Here is a 26,991-nt window from a genome sequence, read left to right on the forward strand (position 1 = left end):
TGCAGCGTATGAAGGTATTTTTAGCAGCTTTTGAACGTGGTGATTCGAATGTATTACCTTTGGTACTACAAAATCAGATTTCCTCGCCGTTCTTGTCGCCCATGCTGCAATACGACTGAGTAAGGGGCTGTTTGGTGGGGTGGCATTAGAAGGTAGCCCCGAGTACGACAGACAACTGGATGCATACACTAACTCAGATATCGTCTTGTCTTCATTTTTCCTCTTCCCGTTAGAAAGGAGGGTGCCTGCTGTCTTCGGTCTGGTTTTGGAACCCTTTTTGATGAAGGAAGAAGTCTTTTTGCATTTCTTAGAGGGTTTGTGAGCAAAGTCCGTTGCGTCGAAGCTGACCCTCGACAGATCGGGATCGCTGCTCGATCGGCTCCAGGTAATCCTGTATTTGTCGTCGTTGCATCGACGGACCGTTTCCAGTTGCTCGGTGAGGCGCATGATCAGAGACGAGCAAGCGTGGCGGCCGCAGAACTCCGCCCATTCGGCGGCACAGAACCCTCGACGGTAGTCTCGAAGTTGCGTAGAAGCTCCTGCGGAGAGAAATAGATAAAGTAGGTATACTTGCGCGATTCATGTATCAGGGCAAAAATGCCATCGTTGGTATTGACTTGTTCGCGATTCTGCAAGATGTGGTGTAGTTTTGATTTTTTCTTCAAATAATAATGAGAGTATACTTTTTATCACCCCACAAAACATCTCTTCTTTACACAGATAAGAGACGGGATTACTTTAAAGGGATGCGGTCGTGGGCCCGGGAACTGCGCTCAAAGGTTGCTGAGGACCTATACAACTGATGTAAACTCCGTATCCAAGGTACGTTGGCGATTGATGAAAGTTAAAACACATTTGTCATAATGTACATCGTAAAATTTAAATGTTGCAGCTATGTTGACGCGATCATCTATACATTGAGCATGGAATTCATTGTTTGTAAACAAGAAAGTCACACATGCGCAGTTCCGACGATCGCTCCCCTTTAGTGTTGACCCTTACAACTCAGTGATATCGGTTTACAAGTTTATCCTCAGTGACGCATGTAATCAGTGTTTGCGCTGTGAATTTCTGAGTCCAAAGTGCAAACTACTCAGAGAGAGAGAGAGGAGAGAGAGAGAGAGAGAGAGAGAGAGAGAGAGAGAGAGAGAGAGAGAGAGAGAGAGAGGCTCTAACTTTTGATGTTTTTATTTACTGTATAATTATACTTTTTTCGTTTTAAATGTCAACCGCAGTTTCTTTTTCTAATCCCTACAGCATGTTGTGGCACAGTGTACAGCTTGTCGACTTAGGGAGCGTTAAGTTATTACGGCCGGGGTGGGCCGGCAAAATCCAGGGGGGGGGTCACCTTAAATTTGAAAACTCCAAAAGGGGGTCATGTATTTGTCAAACAGTTCAGAGGGAGGTCACTTAATTTTTTATAAGTATCCGTCCTGTCAAAAAGCAGTTTCAGTGTTCAGAAATATTCTGGGACATAAAAATGATTTGCTGCATGATTTCATTCTCTGAAGTCATTTAACTGTAAATCTGAACAAAAGTATAATTATCTGTCACATGAACATATTGACTAGGCAACTCTGAGGCTTGTCTTACTGTAAATCAAGCTCACTGAGAACTTTCCAATACCCTATTTGAATCAAGTACATTTGTATCAATTATCAAAACACCTATAAAAGCACAAATTAATTTAGTCTAGCATTGTAAAACGTCCATAAATACACAGATTTAGATAGTTTGAGTGGGAAAAAATTATTCATAGTTTCGTCATTGACACCCATGTATGGTGAATCAACATTTTGGTGAAATTCTAAAATCCAATTTCTTGCACACATATCCATTTGTAACCACCCTAGTCTAATCAAGTACATTAATATTAATAATCGAGAATACATAAATACAGAGAATTATCTATTTTTGTATTTGAAAAAAATTATTCATAGTTTCCTCATAGACTCCCATGTATAGTGGATGGACATTTTCAGTGAAATTCCAAAATCAGATTTCTTGTAAACATAATATGCACCTTTAACCATCATATTCTAATCAAGTACAATTATTTTATTATTCAACATCTATATATGCTCAAGTATAGCAAGTTTTTCATTCGAAAAAATTATCCACAATTTTATCATAGACTCCCATGTATAGTGGATGAACATTTTGGTGCAATTCTAAAGTCAATTTTTTTGTCCACATACCAGTTGTAACAACCCTATTCCAATTAGGTACTTTTATTTCAATTATCAAATATCTATAAATACATAGATATAATTTTGTATTGAAAAGTAGTACATAGTTTTCTCACAGACTACCACGTATAGTGAATCAACATTATCAACAGCCGATTTCAATTAAATCCAAATATCAAAATTTTTACACACACGCTTGAGCACAAATACTGCGATCCAACTGTAATTTCTGTCTAATCTCTTTAAGGAGTAATTTCAAATTATACAAGTCAGAAGGGGAAATTTGAACCTTGTGAGTTTGTAAGGAGGGTCATTTGAAAAAATCTGAGAGTCTTTTTGGGGGATTCTATCTCCCCCCCCCCCCCACCAGAGGTGTATGTGAGTGCAGCTTTACTCAAGCAATGTGGGGGGGGGGGGGGGTCATGAAATTTCTGTCACCTTAAAGTGGGGGTCATCAATTTTTTGGTGCAATGGGTAGGGGGTTCACTTGTCTTGACTGATGCTCAGGAAGAATTTGCCGGCCCACCCCCGGCCATAATTACTGAACGCTTCCTTAGCTTATACATGTGTAAGACTGCATCGCTATTGTTGACAAGTGAATTTTGGTCCACACTAGACTTCACATGTAAACAATAACAGTGCATTCTATACATGTAAAGACTCCATTGCCGAGCTAAATAGAGGGCGTTTTAACATGCTTTGGGAATAGAACAACTACTTGCAATTGATATGCAAAGCAAAATAGTGACAATAATCGTCAAAAGTCACAGCTACTAACCCTTTCATGGCACCGTGCAATAAATCCCTCACCTCAATTTGTACACAGAGTTTAACGCATTTTATTGTCCTAACCTGAAAGAACTAGGAGTTTTGCAGAGCGATTGCGCCCCTGTATTGCTGCCTTGATCAGGGCTGTAAATCCGCCATTGTCGCGTTTGTCGATCTCTACATTCTTGTAATTTACGAGAAGGTAGTTGACGACATCCCAGTGACCTGAAAAATCAAAGAAGAAACAGTTAAGGTTTCGGCAAGGGATGACAAGTCGTAAAGAGGGCGATAAAATGCACCTTATTAAACAGAAAACTGACTCCGGGAGACGACACTACGATGATACGAATCACGGTCGTCGCCGTCGTCATTAGGGGAAGATGTTATCTGTGCACTTAAACGGTGTATCAGTGCTCTTTGACACGGGAAAAATCACCGACTTCTTGAATCGACAGAAAGTGTTTCTGAGACATAAACAGCTCGTTATTACCTAGACCGCTCCCTTCCTTGCGTTAAAGCACATGGCTTGCAATGTGAAGTTCGAACACCGCGAATCATGACGCCATGAATAGCGATGCGCCCAGATCGATGCTGCCAGGTCACTGTGTTGTGGTCACCCCCCAGGGCACGTACATGCATTTATTCAGGGTATAGTCGCCATGCCGATCTTATCTGAACGCAAAGGCTTGTTTTTGGAATGAAAATCTGCTTTTATTACCAGGAACTATAAAATTGTGGGGAAACAAGTTTGTGACATTTTAATATTTGGTATTCAGTCAACAGGTATACGATGGAATGAAACTTGAATGTCAAACGTTTGAACATTGCTTCCGGCGCACATACATTATATCGTGAAATTTTGCTGGTCCTCTTGCCGGTGAACAAGTCTCGTGGAGTCAAGATTAGCACGATTGTGAAGAAAACGAGAAATAAGTGCACGGCTGAAGGAACAATTTGAACAACTTTTACAGGTATAAAAAATAATGATGTTCGTATTCGCGAATTGAAAGAGAGAAAATTGTCGACGGAAAGTACTGAATGAATAATCGGGACAGAGTCGCCATCTTTTCACTATATATTTGCCTCTTTTTTACCACTTTTTGCTTCTAAATGACCTGTGTCGAGTGACCCTTTGTTGTCCCTCGGAACAAACCCATGATTTAATATGATGTGAACAATATCTAGTAGCATCAGAAGATGACAAAAGTAAAGCGACAATAGTTGCACTCCGTTGTTTTCATCAGTTTTGCCAAATTAAAAACACGTTTGTCTTCCCAGGTATATCGCAATGCGACGTATAATTCTTGCCAACATGGCGACGCATTTGTTTGTGGTGTTCTTGTTTATACTTGAATTCAAGTCCGGACAAAATTCAGCTGCATCAACAATAACAAATTGGACGTCAGACGCATACAGGCTCTATTAACAAGTAGCAGACTGGCTCAGATGACATTGCTTTGGGAGTAAAACTACAAACTGTATTTCACAGACCTAACAATACTACAGGAAGGTACATTAAGGTTACAGCTGAGGGAGCTCTGAGTACATAGGTATTTAGAAGTAAAAGCTTGCCTGCCTGCGACGCGAACATCAACGGCGTCGTCCCTTCGTTGTCAGCTTGGTTGACGTCGATGACGTTTTGCATATTTTCAACAAGTCTGAGGACCGGTAGAAATCCCTGGCTGCAGGCGTACGCAAAACCAGTCTGAAATAAGTAGTAACAGACAAGAAAACATTTAGTAGGCATGCTGCTGATGAAACATTAGACGGTCATAATTATAAAAAATGTACATCAGACGTTACAGTCAGATTTACATGGCGCACAAACATGAAAATACGGGGAACTGGGAAGTGAAAATACATTTCGGAGTTACATTAAGAATTTTGAATCACTTCTGATTGAGGAAGTTAAGCATTGTCGACATTTTAAATGACAGCCATAGGGCAGGACTCCCGAGCTGAAATCAACTATCTTATCTCATGAAAAAGAACAAGGTGATATCGCGCTTTTTTATGATTTAGTACAGGATGTGGAAGTCAAAAAAAGTAGATGACTTTTTGAATTCCTGTCCTGTGCTTTTGACTGGCACTCTTCCCAATAGTTGTTTCTACTCCGGAATGACAAGGACACGCAAGTATTTTACACACTCAATACGCCCAGGAGATCACAGTGGAAATAAGTCTTCAGACTTTACTGTTTAATCCATGCATGATCTTGTTTTTGCTGGCTATTTTATGTATCATGTTGTGCAAAATAAATAAATAAAAACCATTAAAAATGATCACGTGATCACCGTACAAACAAACGCACGTGTGCAAACGCAAACAGAAATATACGCACTTCTTTGCGCGTCTGTGCACATGGCTTTGTTTGTACCTTGGTCAATTCGAACTCTTAGTTTAGTCTGTAAGAAAGGGACCGTCGATCATAAAAATTGACGCACTAGAAATGTAATTCCTTAGTTTAGGTGTGGAGGGGGATTCGTTTTGCCTGCGTCAAAATGGCAATAAAGATCCTGCTAGAACAAAAAATAAAATGACAAAAAAAATTTCAGACCGTGAAAGCATAACAAATACGATATTTTAACTGCGACACATGAAAGCAGAACTCAAGAGAGAAGAAACTAAACAGAGGAAATAGTACAACACGGGACATGTATTAGTCTGCGGTTTAAAACATGTGAAATCTCAGTTATGATTATATTGTGCTCCGATGAAGCACTATCTCCACGTTCATTGAGAAAAAAATGTGACAGAAATTACAACCTAAAAAAAAACAAATAAAAACGGCATAATTTTGAAACCTGACAGAAGAATATAGACTTCTTGGAACGTTGAGAGAGTATCTATATTCATGTGTAGATTTTGCACGACGTGCGTTGAAGACTGCAGGTTGGTATTCCCCCACACAGTAAACAGCAGAGTTTTCCGGAAACCCATTTCGCATTAAGGAGTTTCTTTTTGGGGTGGGAGGAGGTGGGGCTTTTGACACAAAAATTAGGGAATTTTGTTTCTATTGAGTCAGCTTTTATTATCGGAGACCCCTCGGCCATTACAGCAGAGTACTAAGATATTGCCAAAAAAATAAGACGCAGAAAACTTCTGCAGAAAACATGACGACATACAATAAAGGAAAGCGCCACCAGCGATAGAAGAGCTGTAAACTTGACACTTTTTGTATGCAGGAAGTCATTTTTCACAGAGTTTAACGCTGCACGGCCCGCCTCGTGCATGCAATTTGTACATTTTGTGAATACATTCCACAATAATCTCGATCGAATGACCGTGCGTATGCATAAGTCACTGACATCCTTCAGACAAACGCAATGCTCCAACCGGAAGCTGCTTCAACTTAACATCTGGGTGCTTCCGCTTCGCGGCGTCCGTATCATGGAAATGCTCACTGATACGTAGGACTTCCCTGGCAACGAGACAATAAAAATACAAATTTCGGGAGAAACTATGCGAAATAACGGTAGGTGGGTTTCGTCAACATGCCATATGGTCGACATCTTTCGTCACTATGGAAAAATTAATGTGGCAATGAAAGATGTAACAGTATTGGAAAGATATGCCAACGAGCGGGAACTTTCCCAAGTCACTACATATACGCACACCAGTTATTTCGGTTGATAATTTTCGAAGGTTAGTTGTAGTGGTGCGAGTGAATATAGCAGCACACAAACTTGTTGATACGAAATTAAAAAAATATCCCCGGGGGTATATCTAGCTATCCACAACCCTAACGACTCTCCAGACTACTCGCGTTAAAGCTGAACGTTGTCGATGTCCACTAGTTTTAACTCTTACGGTTGCAATAAGACATCTTCCGTGCATGTTAGGAGTCCATATTGCAAATTATTGATGTCGTTTCCTCCATAACGAGGCGCTTTTTATCGGTTCTGATATTGCTACACTGGAAGGTGAACAGCTATGCGAGAGCATGCCTGATACATGGCACTTGAAAATTTCCAGTTTAGCATTTTAGTTTTTCATTTTGGCTACTGGTCGCTTTTATTCACTGGGAATATCATGTCCCCCGGTACTTTCAAGCTGTATTCCCACCACTCTAGCAGAATTAACCAAGTCGACGGTGATAGATCGGCTGTCCATCACAGCGTATCAACGTTCAATTGCTTAGACGCAACTCAGCAATCAGTGGCCAGTTGAAATTTTCCGACAGAGCATGAAATTGTCATGATTTGTTGTTCGTTTGGCCGTACCACGCGCTCTTCCCGGCATACCGCTGCAGTCAGATCGCGTTGTGACGTGAAAATCAGTCCTCTGTCGCATTTCAGTGGCATCTTGCGATTTCAACCGGCAATCTACATGAAATGATTGAGAACGTTCAACGTTCGTTGGTAGTTTCTACAATTATTCGTCGCTCTCATGTGTTTAAAAGTTGAATATCCATATTTAATTAATTGTTTATACTATGGAATTAAGTCAGATAATTACAGCAGAAAGGGCACACCACGCGATATTTCCTTGCGCCTTGACTACAGCCTTCCACAACATTATTTTTATAAACCCTCTTTTTCCGCAATCATTTACTTAAGTACTTGCTGTAGAGTTGATCATGGGAGTACCTCATGTCATAAATTACGTGCTAGTCAGCAATAAAGGTTTGAATTTCTGTTTACAAAGTGCAAACAAAACATTTAAAAGTAAAATTGATCAATAAATTAAGGGAATTGCAGTAAATAATGTTTAGAGAGACACAAGGAGACAGACAGAAAGACAGGCAGACAAACAGACAGAGGCAAGTCTGTAAAAGAGAGCGGCCATAGTCCATTTCGAGTCGATATGCGAGTAATAAATGTTCGTGCAACTTCCAGCCGTCACCCTTGGCAAGACATTGTTTTTGAGACGAAGTTTGATTTATTAAGACATAACGGTAAATCACAGACACTACCGTATTTATAATGCATAATACGAAGTTATTCGTTCACCGAACCCACCTATCTACGTGATAATTGTGACTTATACCGAGAAACTCCTAGAGACGTACATTAATTTTGGACATAATTTGCATCGGATATCAATCTTCCCGCCGTTTTGCACACCCAGGCGATCCTGCCCGCCAGGCATAGCGATGGATCCTGGAGGAAAATTAATTTTCATTTTCTGAATGGAAAAACCCTGGGTGGATTTCTTGGGACGAAAACACTTACCCGGTATTTTCAATTTGCTTATAGACCGGCAACCCGAACCAGATAGAATAGAAAAAAACCCCGAGCTACACCGGATGAATCATTGATCAACGTCATCCGTGAGGTGTATGGCAAAGTACTTTTTTAGAGACCAGATAAAGTGGGCAAAACAGATGCACTGCTCCTCGACAACACTTGTACGCAGGAAATTCATTCAACAGGCAAGGGAGAATTTTTGCTCGAAATTAGAAATAGAGAAGCGATAGAAATCAGGTTGATGCGAAAAGGACAGCGTGAATCTCACGGGGATAAAGTGTCGTTACAGATAGGTGATCACAGCGCCATTACCTTAAAATTTTCTCAATGTAAGAGGCACTAACACTGTGATTACAGATTCGGTTTCACAGACTGATGCGTCTGTGAAACTTAGTGAAGATTATGTTTTATCAAAAATAATGTATCGATAGCTCAGAATGTTGGCCATGTAAAGAGGTGCATTTATTTGCAACACAGTGGAAGGAGAAAAAGATAGGATATATATATATATATATATATATATATATATATATATATATATATATATATATATATATATATATATATATATATATATATATATATATATATATATATGCTCTTTGAGCGGTGTTGAAATCGCGCTATCTCAGATGGTCACTTGACCATTTGCAACCGATCAGCTTTGTTCTTAACACCACCAGATGGCTTGCCGCCTTTTTTTTCACTCTATTTTGTCATAGCTGAGGCGGCGGGTGTTTGTCACCCTCCCACCCACCCTTTGTAGTAATGACGTTTTGAGCTACTTTGAGCGCTCTTTTGTACTTGTTCAATGCCTATACCTGCTATTCCTGTATTGCTTTTAACATGGGTAGTAGATTGTTAGTTTAGTGGTAGTAGATTGTTAATAAAGCCTCATTTGCACCAAACTTGGATATGTCTGTGACTGTGATATATATATATATATATATATATATATATATATATATATATATATATATATATATATATATATATATATATATATATATATAACTTTTTTCAGAGAATTTCGGAGAACACGGGTGTTCAAGAGATTCTTTGAAAGGCTGAGAATCTCGAGAAAACACAAGACAGAAAATCGAAAAAGGAGACACAGAAGGATCATAAATACATACACGACATCCTTAGCACGGGAGTCCACTGCGGTACATGAGAGACCTATGCAGTGTTCGGCTAATCAGCGGAGATACCGCACCTTGCCTTGATGCTGCACTTGGTCCACAGCTCAGTGAACCCGTGCAGTATTTACGTGAGATTGGTCTGTAAAATGGCCACGCTCGGGCAGGTTGTCATCTGTGCGGGGTTGGCCCTTTTCTTGGAAACAAGGATACGTAACGGCATCAAATGATCAAGGAGGTTCAGAAGAGCAGGGATTCTCTCATGGAAAAGCTCGCTGATGATGAAGGAAGTACGGCTGATTAAATAACGGAATGGCGGGCACACTTCATAATGATCGACCCTGTGTAGTTCAATCAGTGCGAGTAGAGTATCGCAGTTAAGCGTTTATGACAACAAGCTATCGAGTCTGTTTCTACCTTCCTCTCTGACACTACCTCTACTTCTGATAAGTGTGTATGATTTAAAAAAATGAATATCACAAAGTAGACGTTGCAATTACGATCTGTCTCTCCAAACAAACATGTTTACCATCAAACTGATTGAATATGGTCTAATCACAACATCGGAACTACTTGCCACTCAGTCAATGTAATCGCCGTACTTTGGGGCGAAATGATCTTGTTTTTCAGAGACTAAAAGACAATAAATATTCATGTATGTAAGAAACTCTTGATCAGAGTTCTTCATCTCTTCCGATCGATACATTTTACAGCAGTTAGACTCAGTCCCTTGTTTTCTTGCACAGAGATACACACCGAAATCTTCTCTACTTACAAGTAAATCGACATTGTGGTCCATGCATCAGTAAATATATTATAGAAATAACGGGCTACGCGCTGACCATGGTCAGAGCGGAGTCTGTTATTTCCATAATATTATCAGCGAACCCAAGAAAATTGTCAAAATTTGCGAAAATTTCAGGAGCGAACGACAACTGGGCCCCAGAAAATGAGCAATGCGCGACGCATTATATCACGTGCGCTGTAAAAAAATTGGCAAATCCGGAGATGTTTCAAGAAAAAGTATCTCAACTTGACCTACAAGTGCTCCATTTTATTTTGTGATTGATTATGATTTACATTTGAGGTGTAAAGTTACGATACTTTGAGTTGTTAATCTTATTATTTATATTCACGGGCATGTAAACAAACCATTACTGTGTATTTGTGGTCAGTCACGTGGTTCAGCTCGACCAATCAAAATGCGACTGGGCAGAGCATGGTAATATATTGTACAATTTACTAAGCGACCGTGTTGAATGTTCATACGCAAGGACTATTTCTCTTCTTGATTTTGGTATTTTTCGAAAGTAAAAAAATTCTGTGTTTTTGACATTGCCATACACGACATCGTTCAAAGTAGGTTTGCAGGTTTCTCATTGCGCAGTTTTATGTAATTGCAACAAAACAAAAGACACACGAGCCCTCAAGAATCTTTTGCGGATTGATATCACTTCAGACCAATCACAACTTACGAAATCTATATTCTGCAGCACGTTTAACCAATATGTTCCCCACTGTGTAAGTTATTGTGAGTTCATTATTATTCATGAATGCCGTCTCTCGCCTACCTCAACTTTATTAAACATTTGTCTGTTGTCGCAATTTTCGTACAATAAATATTTTATTTGAAACCCGATTACGTTTTACAAGAAAGGCCTACATTCTTGTAATTGTCCAGTAGAGCCATGGGCACTACTAATGCCTCACTCATTATCGCAGAGGTTTTAGGGATCTCGTCGCCCGAGGCGGGACATATAACCGCTGTAATAAAACTAGTTTACAGTCGATATTATTCATACACCGTTCAGTTACGGGATATGTCTTGCTATAGCAGTACGGAACGAGGCAGAATGCTGGAGCCCAAACCGATATTGGCGTTTCCGTTGTTAAAATCCAACTACGAGTATGAGTGAGTTTGCGATTTTGAAATGTGCGGTGATGCCCAAGCTAATCGTCTCCATTGTACATACAATGTGTCTGTCTCACATACAAAGTTTTGTGGCACCAAAACTGAAACCCACTGTAACGTGAACGTGGTCCGGAACGTCACGGCGCTACTGTACATTTCCAGCTCCTTCCTTCAAGAACAAAAAATATACCAAATTTTACTGGAAGCGTCCTCTTGCCCAGAAATAATTCGATGTCATAGCGACGGCGCTTCGTTCGCAGAAAACAGAACTCGCTCGGGATTTCCCCATGAACATTGAGGTATGTCTAGCGAGCTAATTGCCTTCCGATTCCGCCGGAAAATATCAAATCACTGCGAAGGGGTTCAGCTGCGTCCGATGAAATATTTAATTCCAAGAATGCCAGCGCTGCGGGCAGCCACAGGCTAAGCGACGGACAACGTATGCATTTATCATTGCTTGGAGAAGATACGATTTAGTGTGTGTTTTGCACTGTTGCCACGACAACGTTACGGAGAATCTATCAAAGTAATGGGTAGAGAAAAGGGCCTAGGTGTTATTGTGCGACAGAATACAATTATGAAATGTCATTTCGCGGACAAACGCGTGTCGTCGTCGATTAATGTAAAGTTTTCGCCATTTTCGAAGCCATTAAACTGCCTATTTCGTTTAGTATCTTCCAGATTCCATAGACTCGAGCACCGCATGTCCCGTATCCGGTATCGTAAATTATAACTGGCGTATGAAATTTTCCACTTCGGCAAGACTATACGTCGTCCATTTTAGGAACGCTATAAATATGATCTCGGCCATACTTGGTACCAATCTCTTTTCCTCTCCTCTCTACAGTTTGCCTGATGGTTAATCGACCGATTTCATTTAACATCGACATGGATGCCATAATTTCTGTTGAAATTTAATCGATTGAAAAAGAATTGCACAAAAAATATAAAATTTTGACATAACACGACACACTTTGTTGTGTCGTCTATTTTGACAGGAAGTTAGAATATTTACGAGGTAATTTTTTTCATATGAAGCCCGTAAATTGTACTCCGTGTCCTGAAGGTATACCATAAAGAGCAGTGCAAACAAGATATCCAGTAACGGCGAGCTCTCAAATTTGTGCTGGCGCTGCCCTGACGAGATTGGAGATTTCAACAGACGACGGCACCCTAACTGGCAAATACATTCACACATTTGCCGATATCAACGGACAGTTGCCAGGATATAAACAGTTGTAGAACCTCTGGCGGAACATAAACAGGATTTTAAAACAATGAGCGTTCGTATTTGTTCGTAAATAAAACGCCATATCCTTGTAGCATTTTCTTCTCTCTTTGGGTTGCGTATGCTATTTCTCATGAAACATTTGGCCCGTACATTCGAGATCGGCTCGACCACATCACGTTCGCTTAGAAAAGTCGAATGATATTATGGCCAGCCTCAGGGCAGAGACATACTTTGTACAATTATACCTTATGTTATTGTATCAAAATCAAATTCGAAAATCAATGGTAACAGAATAAATTTCAGCTTCTGATTAACAACGACTTACTTATTTTGTAGAATTATGAGAAAAATGATGTTGAAATTTCACTGAGACGTCGAAACGTCGGTACATTTGTACGAGATGAAGGAAAAAAATGTTCATGCCATTCTACTGTCGTCTGCGCGCAGAAGGTATTATTCTGTTCAGAACTAGGGGTGATGCAGAACTCCCCAGAAAGGTAGTCCTTGTTGAAGAATTACACGACCGAATACACGAACACCATGATAGAGAATCTCCATTCCATCCGCCATTACGCACTCTCGATTTCATAGTCGGATGTCAAGCAAGTATCAAATATTTAGCGGTAGTCGGTAACAAGTGTGTTTTTTGTCATCGAGTCGGTCTCAGAGGATGAGCGATAACAACACAAGGAAAATTATGCCCTGTAGAAAAGTTAGATGATAAATGATTAAATAATAAGTCATTATTTAAGTCGGAGATTGCGCAGAATTATCAGGTTTATTGAGAGACAACTACAAGCCATATCGACTGTTCTGGCTCGGCAATGCAATCTTTTGACTAGTTATACGGCCTCGTGCTTTTGGCAGATTCTTAACATCATGCAATACAAGTTGGTATGACACACAACACCTTCCTGTGTCGCTCACATTATTTACCCTTAAATGCTACATGATCGACAAGAGTTCCCTTGCTGCATGCTGGGGACATTTCTCTGTAAAATCTATCTTACAAGAACCAAGAAAAATATCTTGCAGAGACCTTGAGGAGTATACGATTAGATCTTTGGGTGGTAAGGATGCTGAGATGCATGTTCATTCAGAAAATTGCCATATTCTTTTTTTTTTCAGCTGACCTTCATGTGAATATTTTTTCAATCAGCATGGGCTACATTTTGTCAGAATATTTGCTCTGCAGATCCCCTCCCCGTCATTACTGGCCATCCTCCCCATCATTACTGACCATCCTATCTCTAGGCTCAATGGTCTTCTTAAGGTAGAATTAGCCTTAGGGACATATTCAGGCTTTCAATTCTTTTCCAACACTTTTCTGGTCTATCGCTTGTGGGGGCCTTCAGCGTCTTTGATAAATTTTTGTGAAAATTTTATTTCCCCCATAGTTTAAATAGAGTTAAAATTAGGAACGACGGCCATTTTGAACTTCAAATATCGGTAAATGTCAGGTAGTTAGTTTCTCTATTATCAAACTTTGCAAAGTGACCCCTGTGATATGTATTTGGTAAGAAATTAGTTGAAAGTTTCATTGAGGAAGCTTTGAGCAAAAGTTTTTAAGTCTGTCACTTTCGAGACGTGTGACGTGAGCCATGTTGGAAAATAGTCATCTGATGTAACAAAGTGACCGCGGCAAAGCTGAATATTCCATGAGCACATGTAGGCTGCCTTGAATTTGTCACAGAACCAGAGCTCGAGATATCCCATGATTCATTATGATTTGCACCCTCAAAGATTCCACGGTGAATTAGGTCAGATAAAAACAACGTGTTCCTATACATGCTTCCGAAAATAAGAAAAGATAGGTCTTACGGATGTGAACACTTAAGTTGCTCCATGAGCTCCAAAATCAGTCCCAACAAAAAGTAGACCTAACAAGTATTGTAAAAGTATGACACTCCGAACATGCGCCCCCGAGGCGCATTCTAGTACCTTTACTGGGCCCTCAAGTTGATACCGCACATCGTGTTAGAGGGTCAAACGGCCAGACACAACCTTTGGTTCGAATATAATAATTTTACCCGAAACAGCAGTAAATTTTCACAACAAATGAAAGTTTAAAGTTCCTAGTTGCACAGGAAAAAATAATTTTCCTTGAAATCACAAATTATGAAGGCTTCAAAGTATTAGGTTGAAAACGGTATCATCAATTTGGCATCCATTCATGACATCACCCTCACAAACCTATGAGGTGATAATATTTTATTCCAGTGAGAGAAGTGCACCAGGGAACAGTCGTAAATTCATATTACTGCAGGAAAACAGTTTTCTTTCAAAAAGTGTTTAGTGACATTGCATCTCAAGAAGGAATATTTTAGAACATAACGATATCACATCTCTTGAAGTATAAGAAGGTAATTTTGGCGCCCTTTGAAGGGATTTTCTTTATTTCATAATCTTCATTCAATTTCGATGATAATGATTGATGCTCTTTTTACTGACTAGAAACGTTTACTGCATATTGAACGGTGTAAATCACTCTATATAGCTGACTTTTTTGATCACTCTATACAGCTGTACTATGCTTTGAATGGTTCACATTATGCCTTCTCAGAATAGTTATGTTTTAATAGTCATTATGGTAATTCTGAAAAAAGAGATGGTTGGCGATAAACATAAAAAACATCGCGTGAACCGTGGACAAAGTGACAAAGTCTATGGGATGTATATAAAGCGCATATATATATATATATATATATATATATATATATATATATATATATATATATATATATATATATATATATATATACACACACACATATAAAGTTAACGAAATGTTGTTAGGGAATATGTTGGCTGGATTCACACTGACCTTTAGATTACTAATAATCAGCTTTATTTAACTCAGATCGTCAACACAAGGTTAACTCACTTCATAGTTTATTTTTATGTTTTTATGACGCTCTGCTTTTCGCATCGAGCACTGTAATTTCCCACGAGGACATCTGTATACATCCATATATATATATATATATATATATATATATATATATATATATATATATATATATATATATATATATATATATATATAATATATATATATATATAAACTTGTGTGCACTGGGCACTATTATGATTATTTAGCGCCACCACAGGTAGCAAGTTAACCGATTTTGCATGAATCTCCTGGCAACCCTGCTATCAAGAAACACTGAAACTACCGATAATTACTCCTGCTAATCTGTAGGAGACAGGAATTTGTCGCCGCTACCCTTGAACTTTGACACCGAATTCAAAACTGCGTTCTCTTTTAGATGCAACCATGATTAGACTGACGTTGAGAGCCCGCGATATTTTTTTTATCTATTTTGGACAATATTTCTGGCTTATTTTGTGATACTTATATGACATTTGTAAAAATTACATCTCAACGACAGCATTTGTAATATCAATGATATACAAATACGCTTTACGAATATGTCTCTCTATCTTGTGATCCCCATTGAGCCAAAGCATAGACCCTCAATGAGCACCCATGACCACAGTAATTTAAGTATTGTTTGACATCAACACAAAAACCCGAAAGGTAAGCCGTTAAAAAAATACGCAAAATAATAACAAAAAATAATGAATATGCCAATATTTGACAGTTTTCGCCCAAGTCTGCTCATTCCTGTAACTATAGGTTTATAGAGTATGCAATTTTACTTCGTCACATGGAAATCTTTTGTTCGGATGTAAAAGTTGTGGCTTTGTTTTGCGACAGAAATCATGAAGAATTTAAAATTCTGATAGAAAACTTTGTGTCCTTCCCTGAAAAACCCAGAAAACCTACACACGCGTGACGTTGATGCGAAACAAAGAATTTACTCACTCTGGCCTTAACAGCATATATTTCATAGCGTAATCCGTTTTATCAATTATTTATATAGAGCCTCCCGGAGGAAGAATTTATTGAATATTTTGTGTCTACAATATTTTACTTTAGCTTTTCATGTTCTTTTTAGAAAATGTCTGTGAGACTTCTTTACATACGGATTTATTTTCAAGTAGATATTGAACATAAACACAAGGATATATTCATATTTCTCGGCCTATCTTTCATTTTTAAGACTCTGCCGGGAGGCTAGAATCTCTAAACGCTACCTCTCACTATAAAGAGATAGCATTTACAGTTGTAGGTTTACAAACCCGTGAAGTTCCATATTTGAGCTTGACAGCTTGTTGCTATGGTAACCGTCCAGCAATTATCTCGGGTAGAAGGTCATTATCGCACGGTGCAACAAAGAATGATCGCGCTGTTAATGACCATGTGATTGGGCACCTAGAAACTGGACAAGTCTTTGATTGTCTCTCCCACACAATTTTTGCAGTCATGAACGATACTGAGCATGCGCAGTAGCCATCATCTCAATCGGATCAAGGTGTGAAATCATTGGTATTGTCTTGAACGGTTATTCCTATCGATGATTACAAATATTTGGCACAAAAAATCATATAACTATAATGTTCTATTCTACTGTCTCCATGTACAACTGCGGTAAGACTGAACAGTACTTAGCCCACGCTATAAGCTATTATGCAATCCACCATTATTTTGTCAGGTATGGCAATTTTGTTCGCCATTAAGGAAGATGCGCCTCGAAAATGATACACTCATACTTTTTGTTAAAATGTCCTCAATAACACTAGCTTAACTATTCTATCATAAAATCAAGGATAAAAATTGGGGAAAAAACCGTGCAAAGTTTGGCACTAATGAAACAAATTACCCAACATTTACTGATATTTGAAATTCAAAATGGCCGCCATACCTCTACTAAAGGCACTTTATTTTTTCAGACGGGCGCTGATTTTACGTAAGATGGGCGTGGCCCTGTGTTCTTCATGGTTGCTATGACTACTTTAATATACAAGTTAAACCTTGGCAGAATGATCTAGGCTTTTCTTAAAAAACCCTGAATAATATTTTAAACATGAAAGCTGTTATCTTGAAAATCTATTTAGCAAGAAAACTGGCATAGTTTGTTTATTAAATTCGCCTGCTAGGTAATTTTCCTAACCGTTATAATTACAGCCTTGATTTTTTACTTTAACTCAAAGAATATAAAAGGGACTGGTAAACTATGAACATTATGCATCAATGCTGAATTTGCTTCACATTTGCTCGACATTCATCGCCAACTTCTGGGAAGGGGCAATGTTTTTTTTTAAGAAAGAGAATTGCGCAGCCGCAGACTGGACGACCCTCTCCCTTTAAGAAAGATATGCCTTGCAAATATATGCAATTAGGTTACATGTTTTTCCGAGTGTTCCAAGGACCTCTTCGACTGATTAATCATTTTAGCTTTGCTCTTGAGCTGTTGGTTTCAATATTTAATGGCATTTTTAAAGTTCTTAGCTGCCCTGCTGTTAGACAACGTGCGAAACAACACAGAATCACTCTGAGGGGTTCTAACCGGTAATGCACATGTAAGTTTATAAACCCTTTTGGAGCTGGGGCTTTTTTAAATTTTGAAGCCAAAGTAGGGCACGGCGGTTTGCTGTCAAATTCTCTGGAATGGATGTGTATTTACTCGAACCGTCGGGCAACTGATCACGACGTGGACAATAAACAACATTATGGAGATCTTCTGAGATCCCATAGTTTCGATCCCATCGCAATTCTTCGAATCTACAACGGTCCATTTAACGGACTAACGAGTCTCTGAAAATCCTTCTTTCATGTTGGGGATAATCACTAATCGTGCGCTGATGCCTTGTACAAGCACTTTTCTAAGCAACGCACACACACTCGCCATGCTGACTAAGAAGTAATTTTTTCCCAATCCTGACAGTACAATACAACAGATAAATCGCTGTATATCACTTCTGTGATTCACATGCAAATCTTCACGTTTTTTTCATTCAGCATCGTAAACGCTTGTGTCTTTTACCTGCCAAGCTTCGAAAAATATGCCTTTGCCGTTTCTTATGCGAGCCTGACTCTTCCCATGTTTGGTTAATCTTTGCTAACGCTCTTCAACACACGGGTATGGACTTCATCGGCAACATGAGTCATCGGCCTAATTCAATTTGCCCGCAGGTTAGAAAAATTTATGTGGAGGCTTATTGACAGTGTCCTGCTTGATGTAGTCAAACGGACTGAGATGTAGTGTCTTGTTTGTAGCGAATTCAACGGTCTCATTCGCAAAGGATCGTTGACTTCAAACAGGTGTCTGTTTGTCCAGCGGATGGGGATGTCGGATGCGACTGACGGCAGCGCCGTTCAGACACTGCCGCTTTCATCAATATAACAAATCAGCCTTCGTAAGCTGTCACACACTAATGCACACAGTTATACGTTATGTGAGCCATCCAAACGTCGACACAGTGCCAGCTTTTAGAACGGCGCGTAGTTTACGTCAAGCATACTTGAAGTATTCCGCCCGAGTTTCGAAGGTTTCAACAATGGGTCCTCCCATTGCTCCTTGATAATCCAAGCATACAGATTTCCTCACAGGGAATGGATGTATCTATGTATCTATCTGTGCATATATGTACATGTACGTAACATGTAAATGTAAGCACGTAATGTATGTATGTATGTATGTATGTATGTATGTATGTATGTATGTATGTATGTATGTATGTATGTATGTATGTATGTATGTATGTATGTATGTATGTATGTATGTATGTATGTATGTATGTATGTATGTATGTATGTATGTGTCCATGTGCGTATGTCCATGTATGTTTGCCCAAGTATGTTATGCTATTTCGATGTGTACACACATTCATTACAAAGAAACTTGCCAAAGTCAAAAGACCTGACCTTTGACTCTAGTTTCGGATGGCGATTTTTCCAGAATTCCATCCGTCAAAAACGATTTCATCTGTCAGTATAATCTTAATTTGACGCAACAACGCCCTCATCAATATAAAAATAAGTAGTCCCTAGAAAAAAACGGACAAAGTTTTTGTTGGTTTGTGTGCCAACGCAATGGCCAACCTTGTTTCAACCTGATCATGCACTTCAGTTTTGTATCATGGAAACGACAGTTTCTGTTTCTCGTCAGTATTTCCTCTTTGAATAAGTCCAGAGATTGTCCCATCGGAAATTGTACACCAGGGTTTTGAACGAGCGGAGTGTGTGATATTTAGAATCCAGTCTCCTTTATCGTGTATAAGGCAAATAATTTGTCCCAGTGAAAGTTGCATACAATTAGACCGACTTTGTGAATTTCAAACAGATGATCTGAGGCTAAATATATCTGTTCATGCTTTCTGTGTTACACAGAGATTGAAGAATGACGCGCATGTCGAAATGGTGCATGAACTGATTAGACTGACCGTCGCGATTCCCCTGTAATGGCTTAAAGGCTGGGCTCCCTTATTTAAGGTATAATGCGCCTCGGGTGACTGATATTCTGACCCTAAATTTTTGCACTTTACTTACCTGGTCAACTGCTTATGGGGCTCATTTTAAAACTCTTGTAGTAAGAAAAACTTTCACTGTCTTAGTATTGAAAATTATACTTTTACCCATAGAGTTAACACAGGGATGGCGGCCATTTTGAATTTCAAATGTCGGTAAATGTTAGGTAATCTGTTTCTCTGTTGCCAACTTTGCAAGGGGTAACTCCTGGTTTTTTATTTTTGATTTGGTGAGAGAATGGTTGAAAGTTTCATTAAAGGAAGTTTGAGCAAAAGTTTAAGTCTTTCACTTTCGAGGCGCATATTACCTGAAGACAAGAGTCATGTGAATACACTTCGTCAGAGTGGGTAAATCAGATTGAAGGTGTATTTCTCTGAGGGAAGATTTGATGATGGCTGAGGTGATCAAAAGGAGTGTTTGGAATGTAAATACGGACTCGTAGCACAAGGACTACTTCACGACCCTCGAAACTTTGAAATATGGTCATCGGATGGAACGATTTGGCATGTATCCCCGTTATGGATGATTCTAAGCACTCCACGGGGATACCAGAAGAAAAACTACGTTCCGAGTGGCATGGGACTCTTAGCTCCGTGATCGATTGTGTTGACGGCAGCTGAGATCCAGTCAGCAGAAGTAAGTATAGAAGGCACTTCCTGATTGGTCATGAAATGACAAACATAACGCTTGAAGAAAACGTCCGGTGCTTTATAACAAATCAAGGGCTCTGGGAGAGTAAGATAAACTTGGCGGCACAGTCGACGAACGTACTTCATCCGTTGCACGTACTGTGTGGATGGGCTCAAACATTCGAAAATATTTGCGACACTTGTGCTTTTAAAGACCTATCAGCTATAAATTTCGAATATATATTTTACTATTATAGTTCTGTTTGAAAAAAAAGTTTCTTATCCCACTCTGAACTTCAGTGTTTGACCTGGACATGCGACCTTTTATAATGTTGATGTTTCCGACTGCATTCTAGAACAGGGTAAAATCCATCCGTCTCCAAGAACATAATTGCACTTTGTGCACATGTTTGCAATATTTTGCATTTAAACATTTTAGTGAGAAGAAGGAAGAAGGAATTGTACTTGTGCCCTGTAATAAAACAAATGAATATATTTTCAAAATAACGGTCATTTTCCCTCCAGGTATTGGACACTTTGTGAACAGCGCATTGTCTGCTTCCTACATGGTAAATCTAGCGAATACCATAACTTGTTCTCAAAGTATAGCATTGATTTAAGGTAGTATATGCGCCTCGATAGTGAAAGACTTAAACTTTGGCTCAAACTTTCCTTAAGGAATATTTCAACCATTCTCTTTCAGAATAAAATCGGGGGTCACAGTGCAAATGTTGGTATTAGAGAAACAAATAACCAATGCAAGATTTACCGATATTTAAAATTCAAATGGCCGCCATACCTGTGTTAACTTTATTAAGAAAAATAAAATTTTCGAATTTCGTAAAACTAAGCCGGTGAAAAGTTTTCTACAAGAAGGACTTTTAAATGAACTCAACAAGTGGTATATCAGAATTTTTTTGAAAGAATTGTAAAAGTTTGAGAGTCTGAATATCTCTCCCCGAGATCATACACAGAAATTGTTAGACCATGGGTAGATCAGCGAGAGCTGAAATTTAGCGACTCAATAAGTGTTAGACTACACATTTCCTTATTGTGTTTTTTTGCCGACGGTTGTACTGCCTTCGTCAAATCAAAATGAAACGGGACAATCCTCCATGGCTTGTATAAATATTTTCATCTTTTGACGTTTAAACATCAGGACTTCGCTGATCAACAAAATAAAATGCTTGAAAAAATTACATAAATGTAAACAAATTTTGCAGTCTGGACATGTATCAACTATGTTATCAATTAAAAGTAAACAGTTTTCTAACATTTTGAAATGCCCGATGAAAGTTATTTCACAATGCCTTCAAGTTATACTCTGTAACATACCATTTAAAGAGCCAATAGCTGTAACTTTTGACGACTTTTCACCGTTTTTTGTTTTAATGTCAGTGACTACAGTTTCTTGTTCTACTCCCCGATACGAAGCATGTTGAGATACACAGTATTCATGACAGCTTGTCAACTCAGCCTGTACATGTACAGACTGCATTGTTATTGCTGTTGATGAGTGAATACTCCCCCCGGGACTAAAATGCGAATGTAATAACACTGCATTTTATACACACTGACGCTGCGTTGACGAGCTAAACGGTAAGCGTTTCAACATGCTTTGGGAGTAGAACAAAAACTTACAGTTGGCATACAAAGCAAAAACTAGCAAAATAAAATCTGAAACGTTACTGCTCCTAACCATTTTACGTGAAGACCCCCGACAATATCGCAAAGCATGTTTTCACGTCGTTCATCGTCTGCCTAGTATCCTGGACCTCCTTTGACGACAGAAATGGCGAAGCCCAATTGACGTTTACGAGAGTCGACCGTTGCTCAAAGCCCGTAACGTTGTTAAACTGTGACCACGGATGAGTTCCGCAGCGAGTCCAATCGCATTAGGAGATCTGACAAGCCGAGCGTGTAAGCCGTCATGGCATTCGACTCAGGAGGGACCGTGTTTATGTCTCTCATCATGCCTGTGCGCAGATCATCTACCCAACACAATTTCCATCAGCCCTTGAAGTCCATATCTATATCTTGCTTTTCCTCAGCACGCCCGACAACATCAATCACTATCATGGTAACTTGATTATTTCCATTTAATCGACTTTTGATTACCATTAACTGTCGCTTCATTTCTATCTTTTTTTTGTATTCCAGCCCCATACATATCAGTAATTGCGGCTTTGTGATATCGTGTCACGGCGGTTCAATTTATATACCTGCCGAAAGCACCGTTGCAAACGATTTCGTCTGTATTTTAGCTTATTGCGCGGGTTTCTACTCTGGGGTTTCAAAATTTGATCTATCTACATTCCGGAGCTGTCGAAAGAACAGATTTAAAATAAGTATAAGCTGACTAAAAATAGAAAGTGTACCGAAGATTCTAATTTTAACTTGCAACAGCTTGGGTGAGACAAAAACGAAGGACATTGAAGGACAGTAAAGCGTTACGAAGGACGGTATTTCAGAATACAGAAAGGACTATTTTCAGACGAGAATTGAGTGAGGGACATCGTAACCTCTCAAGAATGGGTAATGGACTGTGTTAACCTTGCAAAATGGGTTGAAGGCCGACATTGGGTGAAGGACAATACTACCGTTGCAGAATATCATGAAGGACAGCATTTGCACTGCAATAGAGGGCGAAGGACAATGTCATCAGTGCAGAATATCATGAAGGACAGCATTTGCACTGCAATAGAGGGCGAAGGACAATGTTATTAGAGCATAATACGGTGAAGGACAATACTTTCACAACAGAATAGGGGATGATACTGCTCCACATCTTATCCTGCACTGAAAATGTTGTCCTTCGCCTAATTACATAGACAGAAAATACTATGTTTCACCTCTTAATTAGGTTTTCTGTTCGGCCTTCTTTGTCCTTGCTGTCCTTTTATGTCCTCCCTTTTAGTTTTTGCTTTCATAAATGTTACTTGCTACTTTGTCGAATATCCAGATGACAATAAAATATCATGAGGTTTCCGGCTTGAATAGTGACAACAGTTTAAGATTTTTCTGTCACTTAACAAAATATTACAAGTGAGATATTTGCCACTTCATTCCTGTTTCAACTTGAAGTGACAAGACTTCTCCAGTATATTTTAAATTGGTACACTCTCTTCCTGCTACGCTGTATGCGCACGCGCAGTTAATAAAAAGCAAGTAACCATATGTATGGTATTTGTACAGAATTTAACTTCACTTACTGGCGATACACCCAAGAGTTTTCTAATCTATGTTATCGTGTCTTCGGTATGAAAACGTAAATTACCCACCGTGATTAATATATTTTCATCTCTCACACTGATGGAGTCCACGACGCGAAAAGATAATAAGCATAATGGTAGGAACTTTCGTACCTATTTTTGGTCACCACGCTTGATCAACATTGATGTTTATTGAAATTTTAGCGCAAGTGTAGTGATGGAGAGACGACAAACCCTCCCACAATTTTGCAGACAATGTGGTACAAGATGACGCAAAGTACTCGTCAATTACCAAACAGGGAAAATAAACGCCTTATGAAAGAGTATTTAGAAAACAAGGTAAAATTGTATCTCACTTTCGTTACAACTCAACCTTCTTTTGTTTCGTTTATGATAATGATATAATATTCAATTAATTAATCACACCCAGCGATGCTATACCTCCGTGATTTTGACCAGTTCTCGACGTACTGTGTATGCACAAGCGATAGTGAGTACATATATGGAGTGAGCTGGTCGAAACTGCATGGTTTACCCATTACTGAGGCGATTTATTGCTATCAAGCAGTATATTGAAACTCTGACTTGAAAAGTCCAAAAACGGAATTTTTCCGCTAGGTGAGAGCTCGCCCGTGTTCAACGGCAACAGTGGTATATTGGGAACATAGCACGGTTATTTTCACATCTCGACTAATCAGATTGTTGTATTTGCGACATCAATATGCTGATATGCTATACTTCATCTTTATCATTACGATTATTATGGTTCCTCAAAGATGGCCATAACCATGTTAAAACCAACCTTGCGATATGTAGCCAAGAAAGTTCATTTACAAACTTTTGGCCTAAAATTGGAAGTGGAAATGAACAGAAGTTTTCACCACTTAAAAATGTTAATCGCACACCCAGGATAAAAGTGTCGTATTTCCGTGAGTGTCGAGCCTTCAAGACGATTAACATTTCGATAGTCGCACCTTTCTCTTGGTTTGAAGACACCTTTCTCCGTGCGGGAAATGTCAACGGTTTCACTTTGCGGGTAGAATTACACCAAAGAAGGAGTTAGAGTCATCGATATGTGCACACGGGTGACGATAATGTGCTGCTTTGGAAGATTTAAAATCTTTAGCGCTTCAAGCGGGTGGCTGACGACGTGAAGTTGACAAACTTCTCTTCCGTGCGCGTTAATAATGACTGCAGGATGAGATATCGCTTGTAGCATTTGCTGTCTTGGGATGTGTGAGTGTACTGAGCGCACGAGAGTGTTTGTTTACTTGTCTTTCATCCAAAGAAAAGATATTGTATTGATGAAAGAACGTTAACGAAACCGTACGTCGATGTCAAAATGTTTCTGTGAGTCCTGTTCCTTTATCAACTGTGCTTGTCAAACGCTCGGCCGCGCAGTTTATGGAACAGATGGTGACACAGGAAGCGGAATTATCAGGGGGTACAAGACGGCATGCTCTCAGATTACCACTGAAATCGATATCACAGGAGACTGAACCAGGGACATCTGTCTGGCGTTTGTCCTGCAGCAGTACATGAGCGGAAAGTTGTTGTTGCTGCAGGTTAAACAACTTACAACACGAGGTTACTGTAATTGCGCCCTTTTCTTTTAGTCTATAGGATCCAAAAAATTGGTCTATTGGAAATACAAGGGAGGATGTACTTATGCTTTAGATTTAAATGTATTTAGGAATTAAGTCAACATTATGTCATCAGTCATTTTATTCGTCGAAGCTCGTTTATGGTCAAGCTGAACGTTGCCAACACTGTTTTTTAAGGAATATTTCTCATCTAAGATGACAAGGAATCCCCATCATACTATATATTTTAAAAAAGCAAAGAATCTTAAGTTTAGTATGGTAGCAATAGATGCATATTTAATAGCAATAAATGCAAACAAATGGTCGTTTTGTGATATAGCATTTAAAGAACATAATATGAATTGAAAATGAGAGAAAAGAGAAGCCAGGAAATCAGGTGATCTGCTTACATTTGCATAAAATTAACACTTCTTTATCACGCAAAATACGACTGCTTGACAAGTTAAAAGGTGAACCCAACCAATATTTTAATCTTGAGTTAACAAATTAATTAAATTGAATAAATATTTGCAATATTTGAGCAAAATATGCCCCCTTAACTTGGCAAAGAAGAGTATGTATGTATGTATGTATGTATGTATGTATGTATGTATGTATGTATGTATGTATGTATGTATGTATGTATGTATGTATGTATGTATGTATGTATGTATGTATGTATGTATGTATGTATGTATGTATGTATGTATGTATGTATGTATGATGTATGTATGTATGATGTATGTATATGTATGTATGTATGTATGTATGTATGTATGTATGTATGTATGTATGTATGTATGTATGTATGTATGTATGCCTCTGTATCCGTCTCTCTACCTCCTTCTCTCTGTCAGTCTGTTTGTCTGTCTTCTCCCTCTCTCTCTCTCTCTCTCTCTCTCTCTCTCTCTCTCTCTCTCTCTCTCTCTCTCTCTCTCTCTCTCTCTCTCTCTCTCTCTCACACACACACAAAGCGCACTCTGCGTACTGTAAAAGAGTACCCATATTCAGGCACGTATGAGGTACATTAAATTAGAAGGTCAAATAAATGAGGCTGGAGGGTTGTATTGCATTCTAATTAAAGTCTGATATATAATTCAAAACCTTACCAAGCATAAAATTAGCAAAAGGAAATGAAGAAAACATTTACGATAATGAATATTAAATTTCAAAGAAAATGTTGCGCATTAAACATTTACAGTTTAGTCTTAAATTTATTTGTCGGTGTTCTTTGTAAAATACTGTTTCGAATTTCAAGATATCATAGCCCCGGCTAAGTAATAAGTTAAGGTAGAACATTTCTGACAACCGTCGTGAAGTACCGATATGAAAGTCTTTGACCGCGATAGAGCGAAATAACTGAGACATATGCCGACCCAAGTTGTGTTGCAGCTGTGAACATTGTTTGAGAAAACACACCTGCAGTCAAAGTAAACGTACAGATTGAAATAAAAACCAGCAAAATACAGGATGCGAATCGGATAAAATGTCGACCATTAAAGAAGTGAGCGAGAAGGCACACGTTTTGAGTTAATTTGACAGACGTTTAAGTATCACCAGCTTTGCGAGTTGTGGCCGACAAGAGGAGACAAGTTGAATGTCCATATCGGATGGGTATGCTTTGAATTCCTTTTCGCATCGCGAAAGGCTATCGTGATATCTGCCATCAAAACTTTTAGCCGACAATTTTAGAAGAAATCCAAAGTTCTCTTTTGCGGTGTTAAACGCTAGATTGACCAGGTATCGAAGGCGCTTGAGTGTATG

At 38.9% G+C, this 26,991-nt stretch overlaps 1 protein-coding gene across 1 annotated transcript in view; it reads right to left on the reverse strand.

Annotated features, from left to right (window-relative positions):
* LOC139143464 (ankyrin repeat domain-containing protein 33B-like) overlaps window positions 1-26,991 on the reverse strand; it is an 86,984-nt gene that overhangs the window by 2,428 nt on the left and 57,565 nt on the right. Inside the window, exons 3-5 of the mRNA XM_070713804.1 lie at window positions 4,530-4,662; window positions 3,042-3,182; window positions 58-539 (exon numbers count right to left, since the gene is read on the reverse strand). Of these exons, the coding sequence (XP_070569905.1) occupies window positions 58-539; window positions 3,042-3,182; window positions 4,530-4,662 (756 nt within the window). The remainder of the gene's footprint in view (window positions 1-57; window positions 540-3,041; window positions 3,183-4,529; window positions 4,663-26,991) is intronic.

The sequence above is a fragment of the Ptychodera flava genome, chromosome 11, assembly GCF_041260155.1.
Source record: "Ptychodera flava strain L36383 chromosome 11, AS_Pfla_20210202, whole genome shotgun sequence".
NCBI classification, from domain to species: domain Eukaryota; kingdom Metazoa; phylum Hemichordata; class Enteropneusta; family Ptychoderidae; genus Ptychodera; species Ptychodera flava.